Consider the following 16,542-nt stretch of genomic DNA (forward strand, 5'->3'; position numbering starts at 1 on the left):
GAGAGGCTGAGGGGAAGCGCGGGGGAGAGCGCGGGCCTTCGCGCCGGCCTCTCCTGCCTCACAGCGGGGCTGGGCTGCGCGGCCTCGGTAAAAGCCTCAGAGGGTTAAAAATAACGGGGCGACAGGAAGGAAAGGAGGGAATCGCGGCTTGGTGCCCGCTCTGAGGAAATTCTCGGTGCTCAGAGAGCAGTGCTGGCCTCCAGTTAGTCAGTGGTAGGAACAGGTCTGAGTTCCCTCTCACTAGTACTAATATTTCAGGTTTTTTTAATCCCAGTGAGAAGCGACGAGGTCTGTGGGTAAGTCTTCACATCCCATCTCTTGTCAGTGTGACAGATTTGCCAAGAAAATGGCCGTGCGCAGGACCCTGTGGTCACCGGTCACCAGCGGCCCAAGAGCTCCTCTCCCTCCTCTCCCTTCTCTCCCTTTTCTCTCCCTTCTCTCCCTTCTCTCTCCTTTCTCTCCCTTTTCTCTCCCTTCTCTCTCCCTTCTCTCCTTTCTTTCCCTTCTCCGCCTGCCCCTGTCACCTCCCCATTTCTGTCTGGCAACAGCCGCTAACGCAGACTTGTCTTAGAAGTGATTCAGCACAAACTGTATGTTCATGGGGGTTTTTTTTCACTCCAAAATACCAGCTGGCCGGGTGCGAGATGCTGTCTGGCAGCTGAGTGCTCCCGCTCGAGCACGGGCTGCATCGGCTCTGCGAAGCGTGAGAAAATCCTGCGTGAAGCTCTTGGAAGCAGCCTGTTTGTATTCTCTTCGTGTTGTCTCATTAGTGCAGAAACTTGCTTTCGCATGAACGTTACCACCAACATAATTGCCTGATAGAGTTAAAGCTCCTGGCTCTTTAAATTTGATGGGTGATAAAAAAAAGCCTCACGTCGTTATGAATTAAAAGCTTGCATGGTTGCACTGAGTCTGCCTCCTCGCTCCCTTCAGACACGCTGCAGGGTGGTGGTCCGCAAGGCTTTGGACGCACGTCAAGGAAGCATTCGACCCCAGCGGCACATTCTGCTGGTTTTGTAACTGCTCTGCTGGCCCTGATGTTGTATGCAGTCTGGGTCCAGAAGAAACTTTGCAAGAGAAGTCTAAAGGTGGAGTGACTGACCTGGAGTGCGGTCACTGAAGTTATTGACAGTTCTGCCGTGCAAACACTCTAAATTTTTTTTTTCTTCCAAAAAGCCAATGAACTGTTGCAAAATATACTCAGTGTTCCACAATTTACAGTAATTATGCTGTGATACTCCCAGTGAAATATTTGTTTGTGTTATGGGAAGAAAATATGCTTTTCTTAGCAAGACATGGATGCAAATCCTATTTAGGTTGGGTTTCATGTTTGCAGCATTGGGAGGTTTGGCTCTGATGAAAATCATGTGTGTAGTTAGTTGTTTTATGCACTGGTAGTCTCAGATGACTGGGATTATGTTCTTCCGATTTAACAAGGTTATCCATTCAGTAAGTGGAGAAAGATGAGTCTGAGCACAACCTCTGATCCCAGCTCTCATGAATTTAATAAGTAAGGACAGTCTGAATCTGACCCTTCCACTCTGAAAAGACAATCCTTACTGAACAGTACATGCAATTACAATTTTTCATTCTCTTCCAGTTTTGAATATTAGGAGGAAACAACCTTATCAGTGTGACACTGGACCTTTCATTTGAGAAAGGTTAAATTTAGATTTAATTTTTACTACTCTAAGAAAATGAGATATTAAGAGGGTGTAAATTACACTTAGGAGTCAGGCCGTAATGGAAAAGTGCCTGGGGGAGCCTGGCATTCACGGAAATCTGATTCAGCAGTCTTTTTAATTACCTGCTAAATGTACATGTTGTCTGTGCAAAAGGAAGGGGAGTCACTTCAGGGATCAGGGTGAATCTGGGTAACCTCTGCGGGAGGTTCCCGGTACTCCTTGCATTTACGTTGTGCCATGTCTCTGTGCCCAGGCTACAGGACAAGCTGCTAAATCAGCAAGGACGGTTGTCATTGCTGGTGTTCCAGATGGCCTTCTGCACGATGATGTCATGACGGACATCCTGATGATTCATTTCCAAATGTCGAAGAATAACGGGGGAGATGTGGAAGAAGTAAGGTACCCAACAATGAAAAAAGGAGTCGCATATGTAACTTTTGAAGATCAAGAAGGTATTTAAGTTAATATACTATAGTAAATACAGCCATCTCCCAAAGAATTAGCCCTAGAATGTTAACCCCAAACCAAATTATTTTGAATTGTTTACTGCTACTAGGATTTTGTAGAACAGTGAGACTAACACCTCTCTTTTAGTCAGTCAAAGTTTTAGGATTTTATTTCTGTTCATTGAAGTCATGACTTCAAACAGGCTTCGTGCAAAGTGTTTGTTGTGTTTGTTTTTAGGAATAAATTTATACCATACATAACGTGTGTTTTTTGTAGTCAGGCCTTTGAGAATGAATCTCTGCCTATTAATGGTCTAAGAAGACAGGCTTCTGTCTCTCCCTGAATAATTTTTGACTAATACATAAAATATCAGGCAAGAGTATTGAACTGTTATGGAAATCATCCAGAGAAAAACACGTGTGAAGTGTTGTGCTATTGGACCGACAATGGGGCACTGTCTGCTGTACAACAAGTGAATCTGGCTTTCTCTTTAGTTGTAGAGAGTGTCCTAAAGAAGGATGAACATCGACTAGAAGACAAGAGGTTGTCCAGATGCTATCCACTGAAAGTAACCCGTTACTGCGAGAACGTAAGCTCCTTCATGATTTGTGTAGTTGTACTTCCATTGCTATGTTAACCGTTACTTAACTTCTCTAATTCAAAATTCTAGGTCTTCAGCTCTGTCACGTCTGTCCTCAATATGTCTGTTTTCAAAGATCGATTTGTTTTAGAAGATCTGATACAAGAACTGAAGAAGAAGAGCACAGCTTTGAGCTTTGGTCCTTTGCAATCCAATGGACATATTTCTGTTCAAGGGTCATTTCCAGCAATCCAATTGCTAAGAGACTTCCTCTTACTAAAAGCAAAATCCCTTTCAGAGGAGGACAAAAGAGGAGAAAATAAGTCCCGTCAGAGACCGAAGAGGAGGCTACAGCAACACAGACATCCCACAGAGACGAGTCATTTCAATCATGATGCAGATGGGGAAAAACAAGCGGTCGTTCTTGACACAGATATATATCACTACATGAAGTGCTTTTTCCCCAGGACATTCCTAGTAAATGATGATGTTGTGATTTCTGACGTCACTGATGGTGATATAACTACAGTATACATTAAGAATGCTGGAAGTAGGTCTGATGCTGGACAGGTGTTAAGAGTCAAAGAACAAATTGAAAATCGGTCTATGAAACTCCATAATGTTTTACGTAAAGAAAGGATCTACTTTGAAGAGCACGGTAGAGATGAAAAGCGGAGATATCAACGGGTGTGTGAAAGTCTAAAACCCTATTACCCTTCTGTTTTGATCATTCCTTATGGTACTCACATTGATGTTATAGGAAATTCTTCCGAGGTTTTTGAATTTACAAAGGAGGTGAGCAATAAGATGCAGAGCCTGTTTCAAACCAGGTAGAAAGTTAGTGTTTGTGCTTTTTACACCTTGTGCTTCTCATTCAGGCTGGACTGGTGCAACCTGTGCACCTCTGTGACGCTGCAGATCGGTCATGTTTCTCCCACTCACAGCCTGGGGAGCCTTACATAAGGGTGAACAAGCCTATTCTCCCCAAATACCAAAATAAGTTCAGAACAGGAAACAAATTATTTCTGTATCTCTCATGAGCTTAGAGACTGAAGAAGTTAGGCCTCCTCTGTCCAGGCACAGCCACCTTTTAGCTGCCTTCTGGGCACACGCACGCTCGTTCTGTCTTGCTGTCGCAGAGCGTAAGATGAGAAAAGAGGATTTTTTAAAGACTTCTCATTAGCATAAGAAGTCAGGCTGACCAAGCTGGGCGAGCCAGCGTGATACGAAATACAGCGTGGAAGTTATGTTTCCTTGCGCAAGGAGGTGACCAGGGAGAACAGGAATGGTGGCCTTTTTCTGTTGCCTTTGTCTGCAGAAGGAGGTTCTCCTCTTTGAGATGCATGAAGAAGATAGAGCTTTGACACTTGAGGGGACGGAATGCTTATTAAATTTACAGGCTTGTCATGTCCTGAGAAAGACCTTGGAAGATGGCATTGGAAGTTCTTGACAGTAGAAAATAAGTGAGTTTGTGTTCATAGAAGCAATAATGGGGTTTTTTTCCAGCTGTAACGGCATCTGCAGCATCCCTTGACAGCATCTTATTTAGACGTGAAAGTATATCCACAGTTTTGGGGCAGTTAGACTTTTGAATCAGATTCTGTTTATGCAAATCCGTTTCTATATCCATTACAAGGGTCCAAGTGCCCATCCTAATTTAGGCTTTTTATAAAACCAATTTAAAGAATAACTTTTATTTTGTGATATAGAATCATAGATATGAGTGTGTTCAGAATATTTTGTCAAAACATGTGGAGCACCAGCGCTTGTAACTTATGTGCAGAAACAGGTTTAAGTTTTTATGCCATTCAATAAATTAGTTAGATGAAATATCGTGTCTGTGGTCTTTGAACCAAGCCCCAGGCTTTTGGTTGGAAGCACAAACCTAAAGCCTGAGCAATGCTTTAGGCATTTTCTTGTCATGACTGATTATCCATTGCAATTACGCCAATGAAAGATGAAGTTGTTAAACTGATGCTGTGTATTAAAACATACTGTCAAAAGTGGGAAGATGATGAGCTTAAGTACTTTGCTTAATTGGAAGGGGGGTAGGATTTAAAGGCTTAACCTGTTCCAAGTTGCCCTGTAGCCCGTAGGTTCACCAAGGGGGTCAGAGATGGGGCTGAGGACGGATGCCCAGCGTCAGGCCGTGGAAGAGCTCCTCTTCTGCTCCCCGCAGAGCACAGGCACTCTTCAGCTCAGGACTGTTTTGGGTACTCCCCATAGAGCTTAAGCAAAAATGGGAAGTTTTTCAACCTTGTAAAAGAGAAAAATCCTCTGTGAAGGATAATCCTTTAATGAAATTAGTGCTCTTTACTAGTGTCCGGATTGGTCTCCCCTTCTCTTTTCTGAAGAGCCTTAGTTTTTTTCTGATTCATAGCCTTAATATTTTCTATTCAATTCTGCTGTTGAATCCTGGTTCGGTTTTAACAGCTTCTCTTCAGATTCGCTCGCCAAACGCCCCTTTGCCCCCGCGTCCTTGGCGGTGCTGGGCTGCCGTGTGCTGGGGCCGGTTCTCACCCACCAGCAGCATTATCTCATTGTTTCCCGGAGCTCTCCCATCTGCTGTCTCTGCTCTCGTACTGAGGATGTCATTTCTTCAGACAAAAAGAGCTTTGCCTTGGTTGTTCCGTGTTTATGGAGTGCTTAGTAAATAGAGATCTGGATCCAGGGTGGATTAGTAAATAGCAGCTATTGTTTCGCTTTCTGGGGATGTTTTTTCACGTTGAATTTGCAGCACCGTTGGCCAGGGACACTCCACCTTTGTCACCTCTGATGGTTCCTTGTCGCTGTGCCAGGGCAGGGCAGCTCAGGGTCTTTACTACTGAGAGTAGAGAGGCTGTAGCATGTACGGCCTATGGCTGACTTAGTTTAAATTTAACGCTACCGAGTGTTTTCCTGATTTCTGGAAAAGCAAGAAAAAAGTGGGATCCACCAGGATAGACTAGTGTTTGCTGTAAAAACATAAACAGCATTTCAGCCGAATAACATCATCAGTGAAGCACAGATTTGTTTCTTCCTTTGTGGTGCAGATGCCATGGAAAACAATAGATGTTTAGCAAAAAAAGACAGTCCGATTTTGTCATTATCATGAACAACAAAACAAATCAGTATTAGGTCTGGTAAGAGACTTGCCAGGTCCCCTTCTCAGAGGGGTTTTTATGGCAAGCCAAGCACTGCTCTATCTGTTAAACTCCCCCTGACAAAGGCGTTTAGTGTTTGTGTAGATTGGAAAATACCTGATGTTATTCCTAGATCGAAACCCGTGGTGCCAACTCCGTATTCTCAGCCTCAGGTTTGCACTTTTAATTTGAATAGAGAATTTGCTCATGGGACCTCAACAAAATATTTGTCCTTGTTGCTGTGCTGACACTTGCTGCCCTTCACCAGAAGGGAATACATAACAGTTCATGCTGTAAAAATAAAAAGCTTAGTTTTGACTTAAGGCACAACTCCTACTGACAAAGCCTAAAAAATAAAATAAAAAACGTCGCAAATAGTGGCAAAATCTAAGCCCAGTTCCTGGGAGCACCCCGCTACGGTCAGTGGGGTAAACACCATTTTCTGTCACCCGAAACCCTGAGGATTCAAGGGACAATTCAACATCCCTTAGCGGGAAAATATTACACAATTTGGAGGCAACAGCAATCTCCTTGTTGACTGGAGGGGATGGAAGAAGAAAGATTTACTGGAGTCCTTTTGCTGTCAATGACACAAAGCCCTGCCCTGGCGGGGCAAAGGCTGGACAAAGCCTTTACTCCTCATTGTACCTGAGCATCTAATTACACAATGTGAAAGATGTATCCAATTCCTACGGGAAGGACGTTGTTCCATTAGGAAAAAAAGTTTTAATTTTCAACAAAACTGCCTCTGCCACCTTGGAGGAGCATTGATACTTTTTCTGTGCATTTGTTAAAAAAGCACGTACTACAAAAGACCTGTTGCATCTCCAGAAAGATTGCAGTGGCAGAGTGACATCTTCTTCACGAAGAAGTACTTGCTACTTTTTGGACCCATGTGTCTTACTAAAAAAACAAACCAAAACAAAACAAAAGTAGGGAAAATAAATAGGATTACTAGCTGTACCCCCAGCAGGAGAGAGGAGCTGAGCTTTGCAGTCTGTGTATCCGGAGGAGCGGAGGCTCTCTCTTGGCTCGGGCTGGGCTCCCAGGAGGCTCCCATAAACAAACACACACGTTCCTGTTTTGTTGCACATCTTGTGCAAGAGAAAAGCAGCTGTAGAGCAGGGCCCAGCGAACGCTGGGGAAATTCCTTCTCCATTGCACATTTCTGTGGTGGCTTCTTCCCTCGTGGTTAGTGTGGCGGGTGGGTATTTATGGGATGCGTGGCTTCTATCCAATTTAATTCAAAATAACTCATTTAGCATCCTTGGGGCTTCTACCCCTCAATTTGCTGCAGTTACTGATGAAAGGACCTTTTCCATCTCTCTCTCTTTTAAACTTAAGGGCATCGTGAAATCACACGTAGATCCCCATTTTCACTTACCCTTAGAGGAGGGGAGTCTTCCCCAATTCCTGCACCAGGATGCCTGAAGATAACCAGACAACTTGGCTAAGGGAAAAAAAAATAATTCATGATTTATTTTAATTATGATTAAAAAACCTCAAAAAAAACCCAGAACAGAAAAATTGAGTCAAAACTGAACAACAGTTCAGAATTGACAGAGCCCGGTCTGGTTGTACTTACTTTTTCCTTAGCTGTAGAGAGTTACAGAACATCTGCTGGAAAACAAGTCCCTTTTTCTGCTTCGCCTAACACAGCTTTCCTTTGTCTCCTGACACCCATTATTGCCCTTGAAAGAAATCTCCTAAAAGTAACTCGGTTAAGAAGAAATATGACGTCTAACGGCAGCGGGAGCGTTGCATTAAAGCCATTTTCCAGGTGGATTTCCCCAGTTGTTGCTGCTACTACATGGTAATAGGAGGAGTACGGATCAGGACTAGTGACACAGAGTACCCCAAAAAAAAAAAAAGCTGTATACAATACTGGAAAACCAAAGTTCTGTCTCTGTACAGATGAAATAATTTCATACTCCTTAAATTTCTGCCATTGCGGAGGAGGAAAAGCATCGCACGCCGAGTGCGGTGTGTGCAGATGGCAGTGCTGTCGCTTGGACTGCATCGTGCAGGAGAAGGGGGGATTTCCTCCAAGGTGGGAGCTGTGGCTGACAGTCACAACTCATCCCCCATCAAACTAGGAGCGGCAGGCTGCACGTAGTGCGTATGGAGCTGCACACCCTCGTCGTGCTCCGGGAACAGCTTGATGTTTCCTGGCAAGCTCCAGGAATATGGAGATGGTCCGTACCAGCTCAGCTCTGGACTAACACCTGCTGATGGGATCTGCGAGGAGATGAGCAGGTTCCACCAGCTGGACTTTGTCCCATCCACCATCTCCTGCCATAAACACGGGGAGCACAAGAGGGAGCCAGATGCTTTGCAGCTGAAATCCCAACGTCTCTGCTGGGCTCTTTGGAGAAGTTGATGCCAGAAGCAGGTTCTGCTGCATCCCTTCCCTGGTGGCAGTGGAGCTCAGGTCACGTTTGCCTGGAGCAGATATTGGGAGAGGTCCCTTCCAGTCTTTCATCGCCTATGAGGTGCTCCTACATCACCTTCTTGCAAGGTTATATGAAAATAGGTGAAGAAATCAAGCACTTACTGATTTCACACTGAAATTAGGGATGGCTGAGATGACCAGAAGCCTGAGCAGTCACGCTGCGCTTGAATCCCAGCTTACCTGCACTGCTTTCCGGCTCGCAATCTCCAGATCCCGCCAACGACAAAGGCTTTGGAGGAGAAACACCACCAGCTCGCAGCCGTTCTGGAATTTAACCCTTCCTGCACATATGAATAACCCAACCCATCCCCATCTCCTTTTGGCGCTGAAGTCCGTGGGCAGTGCTGGTACACGTCCATGGGTTTGACTTTCAGTTGAGACACATTTTAAAAACAGAACAAAACAAAACAAAAACCTCTTCCATTTTGCCATGGATCTGTCAATCTTTCCAAGCATTATAATAAAATAACATTAAATTTTGCAAACTTTTGGAATAATGCATCGAGAGGCTTCAGCAGCATCTGCACTGCCAAACCAAATGAGAGAAGAAACGGTTTTGCGGGCTCATTAATGCCTGGCACTGAAAGCCCTGGAGGGGCTGCGGTTTTATTTACATAGGGGAGAGACAGATATTTACCAAGAGAAGAGATGTTCCTTCAGGGGCAGGGTCTCATTTAGCTGCAGAAAGGACAGGCACTGGGAGCACAGCCTTACACAGATAACGGTTTTACCTGTGCTTCCAAAAACACACTTAAAAACACGGCCGTAAATGCTGTTCCTGGTAGCAGCTAGATTATTTTCCCCCCACGTAGAGTTCAGCTCCGTTGACTCTCCCACTGCTAGCAGAGCCCCTGAGAGCAAACGGAGGTGAATTAGCTGCAAAGCAAAAAAAATCCCAAACAAAACCCCCCAAAAAACAACAGAAAAGAGAGCCTGAAGATAGAAAGATTAAGAAAACCCCCAAAATAACAGTATTTACAACTACAGTGATCACCCTTCCCCACCAAACTCTCCTGAAATAAAAAACCCAAAATAACTGGATTTATCCAGTCGTTGGCTCAATGCTATTTGCAGACCTAACCCCCAAGTGCCTAACCACCCTGCACTGAGCTTCCCCCCCACATCACAGCCTGCCCACACCACCCGCCTCCCCTCCATCCCTCTCCCCCACCAATGAGCTCTGCTCTTCACCACCCCAGAGTCATCCTCCCAGCCTCGGAGAGAGCCCGTGATTAATTGAAGCCAGCTGCTTGGCTCCCTCTCCTTCTTCCCACACCACTTTGCATTCCTGGAAAAGCACGTGCGCCGCCCCAGAGCTGTGCTTGGCTTTCTGGAGCGCGCAGCGGCGATGCTGCAGGAACAAGCCCAGCTTTCACACCCCCCCTCCTCCTCTTTGGGGGCTGTTTGGGTACCAGACATCCCCAGCGGTGAGCTCATATGTGCAATGTCACCAGCCTCAGAACCACAGAAGGTATTTAAAGCCTTGCTGGTTTGGGGGCTGTGTTACATTTTTAACTTTTTTGGTGTTATGTTCTCAGGTCTTTTTAGTGTGGGTAACCTCGAAGAGCCTCCAGACTCGCAGTGCTGCCATAGGAATCGCATCTTGAATGCCTAATAAAACACCAGATCCTCAAGAATGATCTTTGTCTTGCCAGAGCTTTGATGTGCAGTGTTAAGTCAGTTGCCAAAACTCACTTTCTATCTGTTGAGCATCGCCAGGCTCCTCTGAAGGATGATTTATCCTGCTTTGGAGCAGGTGATGGGCAGTGCTCTCCACGGACAGCATCCCCAGCCTGCCCTCACTGTGCAGGGTGTCCGGGTGAGCAGCAGAGATGACAAATTTAGGTAGTTCTGGATTCTTGTTGCTTATTTCTAGGCAAGCCTTTTTCCTCTACTTCCCCACCTGCTGTGTTGTCCGGGCTGGCAGTGCCTCTCCTGCAGGAGCCCTTGCTCAGCCTTGTCGCATGCATCCAGTGTCACTGAGGCCAGGGTGTAACATGTGTCCTTGTGTTTCCCGAAAAAGCTGGGATCATTGTTAACATGTTCTTGCTTAGCATTCCCTCAATTTTCCCAGTGCTTAAAAAGATAAAACAAAACCATCGCACGTCTAGCAGATCTCTCTCAACTCCTAGGCAAGTATCACAGATACACAGCTAGAGGTGAAGCATCATTTTGTATCTTGAGCATTTTGGGTGCCTGGATGCTGGGAGTGCCATGGAGCTAAAGTGTTAAAAATTATCATGCCAGAGGCTTTGCAAGCAAGCTGCGCTTGGTTTGCACAGCACCTCAGCCTGAGCCCATCGACTCTGGAGTTCTTATACTTCACTTCAACTGACATTGATGCTGCTGCTCCTGCATCAGCCAGCCCCAAGCAAGTCCATCACCCCTCCCAGGCTTTGCACAAATACAAACACAAGGAAATAAATACCTGGGTCACAGCACTGAAGAGTTAGGAAGGCTCTCTCTTCTTCCCCAGGGGCGAGCCTATTGCAACTTGTAAACACTTGCTGTCTGGTTCCAGGTGGTAATTAAACCAGCTTCCCCCCACCAAGGCAGTGTGATATCAAGAGGCTGACAATTTCCTGCAGAAAACAGCTGTGTTTGCACTAGTGAGCCCCGAGACCGGCAACACAGGCTGCCTGCGCGCCGTTGTAGCTGCAGCTCTCCCACGTGAGACCCCGAGACCCTTTGATAATTCTTGCTGGGATTTCTTGGGTGGGTTTTGTTTCTCCTGCTGTTGTTATGCTAACTTGCAAAAGTCACTCTGGGAAATTTTTTCTTTTAAATATTTACTGGGAGTTATTGCTAATTCAAACAGGTAGCAGTGATGCATGGAATTGGTTCTGGTGGGAGGGGGTAAATCAGGGCAAATTAACCCCAGCAGGGAAGGGAAAAGCACAGGGTGATGTGCTTCTGAGTTTCTGGAAGAAATACATTTTTATATCATGCAGTTATTTTTTTATTTTTTTTTTTAAACAGGATGAATTATTTTTTGCAGATGTGGAGCGGACATGGGAGCTTGAGAAATGGCTTCATTCCCTTCATGTGGCGTATTCACATCTTCACTAATTACTTTGCAAATAACTGATGCTCTTTAATGGGGAAGCTGGACAAAAGAAAGCAGGATTGTCAAATATTGCCGCTAAGTGGCCTTTGCAGATTTTTCACAACTGTGCAAGGCTGTGTGGATAGGCAATGAATACAGGTGTGGCTGGAGCATAGTCACAGCAGCAGAGAAGGAGCAAAAGTCCCTAATTTCTGACTCCAGGCTGCTGCTGAGGTCAGCCTGAGTTTCCCCGTCACCTCGAAAGGATGGCTGGGTGTCAGTGGGCACCCGGGGCAGCCCGTGAGGCCACGCAGGGCTGTATCAAACACGGGGAGGGCTGGTGAAAAGCTCTCCCTGTCTCATGACATTGTGCCTGTCCAGGCTGGGGTGCATCTCCCAGGAGGGTGCAGATTTTTGGGGATACAGCCGGCTTCCCCAAAATGAGGTCTTTTAATGTGAATCCTCAGGGTTTGGTCATGTTCAGGCAAGCAGGAAAACTCTCGTGCTTTGATGTGCATTGACTTGGCACCTCCCCAGTACCTCCCTCACTTTCCTGGGGGACTTCCCTCAAAATCATCCTCGTCATCTCTATTTCTTGGTCCATTTATCAGTATTTCCTACTGTCTTCATGCTGGAGGAACGAAACCCCCAGGCTCAAGCACACTCCAAGGCTGTGCTCCACACCAGCACCAGTCCACACCACTCAGCAAACCAGCTGGACGTGCTCCGTATAGTAACGTATTTCCATAGGCTGCCAAAGGGAGGGTTTCAAAGCCAGGCTGGATGAGGCTGTGAGCAACCTGGGCTAGTGGGAGGTGTCCCTGCCCATGGCGGGGGGTGGAACGGGATGATCTCTAAGGTCCTTTCCAGCCTGAACCATTCTGGGATTCTGTTCTATAATTCTATGACTCTTCTGGACACGATTGAGCCCCAGCTGGAGAGATCAGTCCCACTTTTGGCCCCTTTGGGAAAGCGTGGCAGGGAAAGCTCGCGCTCGTCATGTTAAAAATGAGTATTTGCACTGTCTAGACAGGAGCCTTCAATCTCCGGGGCCATCAGTCTGTGCCCCTGACAGAGACTGAATGAAAGGCAAAACGTAATTACTTACCCATTACTCCATCTGACATCTTAAATATTAAGACTTCCATCTAGTCTAAAATAATTCAAATAAATGTGTTTGTGGCACCCTGGGCTTAGGAAGCTTTGAATAGATGAAGCGATCATGTTATTTGGTTCATCTGGGCTCCTGGTCTAATACAATTTGGTTTTCCTTGGATGCAAGGGGTTTGCTACAGCCTCACACTGTGAAGTTTTGGTCCCACCTGCCATGAACTTTATATAATTTCTGCCTCTGGAGATATTTTCCATTATAGTCCAGGGCATTAACATGAAATTTGAGGCAACACATCCAATTTTTTTGAAAAGTAAGCGTTATGTAAAACCAGTGTAAATGTCATGTGTTTTCATAACTGTCCCAAGTATTGTAATTTCTTTGTTATTTTATGGATTGAAAAATGGAGGCAAAGAGGGCAAACGCTTGCCTGAGGCTATGCATTCAATAGCTGAATAAAAATTGATAATAACGCACCAAGCTCAGGCTACAGAAATATTAACACTTTGTCAGCCCTAAGCATCCAAGAAGCTCAGGATAGGAGACCCCACACCAGGTTTATATCCCTAAAGCCCTCCAGGTCGAGCTCTCTGCCTTTTGAAGCCCTTTAACTGCAAAGCAAATTAAAAAGCATGAAAATAATTGAAAATTGTGAAAATAACGTCTGCTGAGAATCTCGTGTGTTTGCAGGAATCGAAGTTGGTGCCTTAAGAAAAAGAGTAAACAATAGATTGGGGCTCATGATAATATTGTGAGATAATATTGTGAGATAATATTGTGTGTTATGCTGGAGCTGAAGCTGGTTGGGTATGAGCAGGGGCAGCTGAGAGGGGACATTTGGGGACAAATTCCCCAAATGCTGAATTTGCACATTCACATTCGGACTTTTCCTGATCGTGAGCGTTCCCCAGTGCCCTGCCCACGCTCTGTGCTTGCAGCCTCTGCTTCAGGCAGCGCAGAGCTGGAAAATACTTTGTGAAAATTGTATAAATTGGAAAGAAATGAAGAATTTTGAAAACTCCTCCTTAGCCAAAGAAATAAAACTGACTTAGCAAACAAGACGTGTTTTTGTTTAGGGAAAGGAACGGCTGTGTCTGACGTGGTCCCTTGTGAAAATGTGGTTTCATGCAGTATGCTGTATATGGCGTTCCCAAACCCTGCATATTTTGTAGACAAATCGCAGAGCACGACAGTTTATTTTGTGTAACAAACCATATTTATGCTCCTTCTCGTCTGGAAAAAAAAAAAAAAAGAATTAACTCCAAAAAGGAAAACAGGGGAATTCAGTATAGAAAAACGGAGGTGTGAAAACTTAGGGACGCGGGAATAATTAGAAATATTTGACTACCCACTGGTACTTAATGTGAACTACACTTCAAACACACGCCATTAAATCACCTCTTTAGCCGTCGGCGGTTTCGCTCGCGCCCGTGAAAGCTGCGCAGAGCTCGTTACGTTGGACTGCTGAATCCTGGGGATTTCTTCATTGTCCAGCCAGCCCAGAAACCTGCGCTAATGAGACCCCCCGGCATTTCGGGGTGAGCGGCTGGAGCCCCGGGGTCCCTGGGCATCACAGCTCTGGTACAGGGGTCCTTTTTTAAGTCCGGATTTCAGCCGTTGCTCGCTGGGTGACTGGGATGTGGAGGTTATGTGGCTAAAAAGGGCCATCGGCAGGGGTGGGGGTTCTGCGTTTGGATATTTGTGTTTGGACTGCGTTGTAGGGTCTGCAGCAATGGTGGGGAACGCAGGGATGGCCCATCTCAGCTCTGTAATATCATTTTAAGAACTATTCTTTTGGTTAATCAGATGGCAGCTAAGGATGGAACCAGCCTGCTCTGACTCTTGTCCCCGTCCCTGCTGGGGAGGGTGGTGCTGGAGGACTTTGCTGGTGGGAAGCAGGAGGATGGATGTCCCTGGGACACCATATCCTCTGGGTACCATTCCTGGTGCCCTTCCTGACATGGTATCCCATGGCTTCGGGACCCCAATACACAGCTTTACAGAGCCTGGTGATAGTGACCTCATGTAGAGAGCCAAGAAACGTGTGGTTTGTTTTTTTTTTTTTCCATCAAGAAGTGCTAGAAAACAACAGAAATAGCACTTGCCCGGTTTGTTTTCTCCTTTCTTTCATCTTTGTCAGTCAGCAGCTCATTAAACAAATCAAAGCAGGTTTTATGAGACTGCCTTCATCCCGCCAGCCGCACTTCACCCAGAGGAGCATCCCTGCCACGGCGCTGCGCGTACCCTGCAGACAACGAGGCTGCAGACTTTGTGCCCATGGATGTGTGCTTCAGCTGGATAACTTCAGAATTGTAAAAAAAAGGTCAAAGTCCATTTTGGGTTCAAGCAGTGTCTCGGGCTGGGGAGATGCTGTATCCCCTATAGCTGCAGCAGTGTAGCGCCAGCATCGCGTCCCTCGGCAGAGCAGCGGGGTTTCCAGCATGATGCTCAGATACAACCAACTTGCCTGATTTTCTGGTGTGTGTCAGGATATATCTATTTTAATTGCCTGTATTGCTAGTGAGAGTGGTTAGTGGTTCGCAAGAGCCCTCCTCATCAGAGCGAGAGCCACGTGGAACGCAGAAGGGTCCCTGGTAGCGACCGTAAAGGAAAGCACGTCTCGCTATTCCCCGTCTCCGGTTACCGTTTGCCCGTTCAGGAAGCGCTGGTCCGTGGCTGATCTTATGTGCCAGATGTTCTGTGGTGTGTGCTGCAACAGAGGCACAAAAGGGCGTGTTTATATTGGAGCTGCTTTGTTTTTATTGTTCTTTAAGGTTTATTTTGAGAGGGTGTTTTGTTTTTTTTTTAAAATGACGCCTTTATATTTTCCTCAGCGGTGCTTGCCTTTCGAGTCGAAGCTGTTAAGCGCAGCCAGGTATTTGCAGCGCTGCGTCATTTTATACCCGTACAAAGACGAGGAATGTTCACCCCGAGATCATTACCATGTTAATGAATTGTGGGACGTGTACACTTGGGTACACACAGCCTCAGCTCAGCACTAAGGTGGGAACCCCGATTTTCCGGAGAGCTCTACAAGTCACCGGTGCTGCTGCTAACACCAGAGCAGGGCTGATCCCAAAGGGTTTTAGCTTCTTGCACCTACACCTATAGCACCATCCGCTCACCCATCAGACTCCTGCAAAGGAGCAGGTGCCGTGGGAATTTGCACAGGCAGCTCGGTGCTGCCCGTGCACAGAAATACACCCGGGTGTGCGAGGGGAGGAAGGAGCCAGCCCCCATCTTCCACCCATCACCCTTTATGGGGCTGGGATTCCCAGATCCCAGGGACGAACTGCAGAGTGTAGATGGCATAGCATCCTGCTGGTGTACGGAACCATGGCAACGCTGTTTTAAGCATTTCGAAGCTGTTTAATTTGGCCTAAACACTTTACAGGCATTTTTCCTTCAGCTATTTTTGTGTTTTTATGTTTATGTGGATTTTAATAGACTAGTCTAAGTGAGATTTTTTTGTCCTTCCTTGCAATTGCCCCTTAAAGGTAGCCTTATGATGTAGTTTGATGTTTCTCGCTTAAAAACCCTTGGGTAGAAAACAGCTTGGCTTGCCAGAGCATCAGACCATGTGCGTGGCATTATTTTTAACCTTTGAAACGGGGCTAAAAAAGCTCAGACTAAGACAACAGCTGTGGCTGGTGCCAGTGGCGAGGAGGTCTTGATGCTTCGGTTTTGTGGGTGCCTGCAGGTTCCCCCACCTTGATCGCAGTGAAGCTGGTGTGATACTCAATTGTCGCTATTAAAGGCAGAACAAGAAAGCTCAGACAGCGGATATGGAAGATGTTTTCTGACTTCTGCAGAAGCATTTTTTTTTTTTGTAAGATTACCTTCAAGAACCAAGAGAGCCCATTTAATTTCCAATTTAATGACTTCCCACCATACCTAATTCTACCATTTCCAAGTACATTAGCTGCATGATCGCCAGATTGCTAGCGAGATGTCGTCAGGTACCAGACTGAATGTCAGACATAAAAGCTTAATAACTGACATGCTTTACATTTTTTTGGTGCAATCGAATATAAAAGCTTCCACTCAGATAAAATTACCAGAGGTAATTTCAACACAGCTGTCAAGTCTTTTTTTTTTC

At 45.9% G+C, this 16,542-nt stretch overlaps 1 protein-coding gene across 1 annotated transcript; it reads left to right on the top strand.

The window, feature by feature from the left end:
* The first annotated feature begins 1,044 nt into the window (after positions 1-1,044).
* RBM43 (RNA binding motif protein 43) lies at positions 1,045-3,546 on the top strand. The gene is made up of 4 exons (XM_010075678.1): positions 1,045-1,080; positions 1,939-2,137; positions 2,627-2,721; positions 2,803-3,546. Exons 1-4 carry the CDS (start codon positions 1,045-1,047, stop codon positions 3,544-3,546), a joined length of 1,074 nt encoding a protein of 357 aa, XP_010073980.1.
* The last annotated feature ends 12,996 nt before the right edge of the window (positions 3,547-16,542 follow it).

The sequence above is a fragment of the Pterocles gutturalis genome, unplaced genomic scaffold (assembly GCF_000699245.1).
Source record: "Pterocles gutturalis isolate BGI_N339 unplaced genomic scaffold, ASM69924v1 scaffold42367, whole genome shotgun sequence".
NCBI classification, from domain to species: domain Eukaryota; kingdom Metazoa; phylum Chordata; class Aves; order Pterocliformes; family Pteroclidae; genus Pterocles; species Pterocles gutturalis.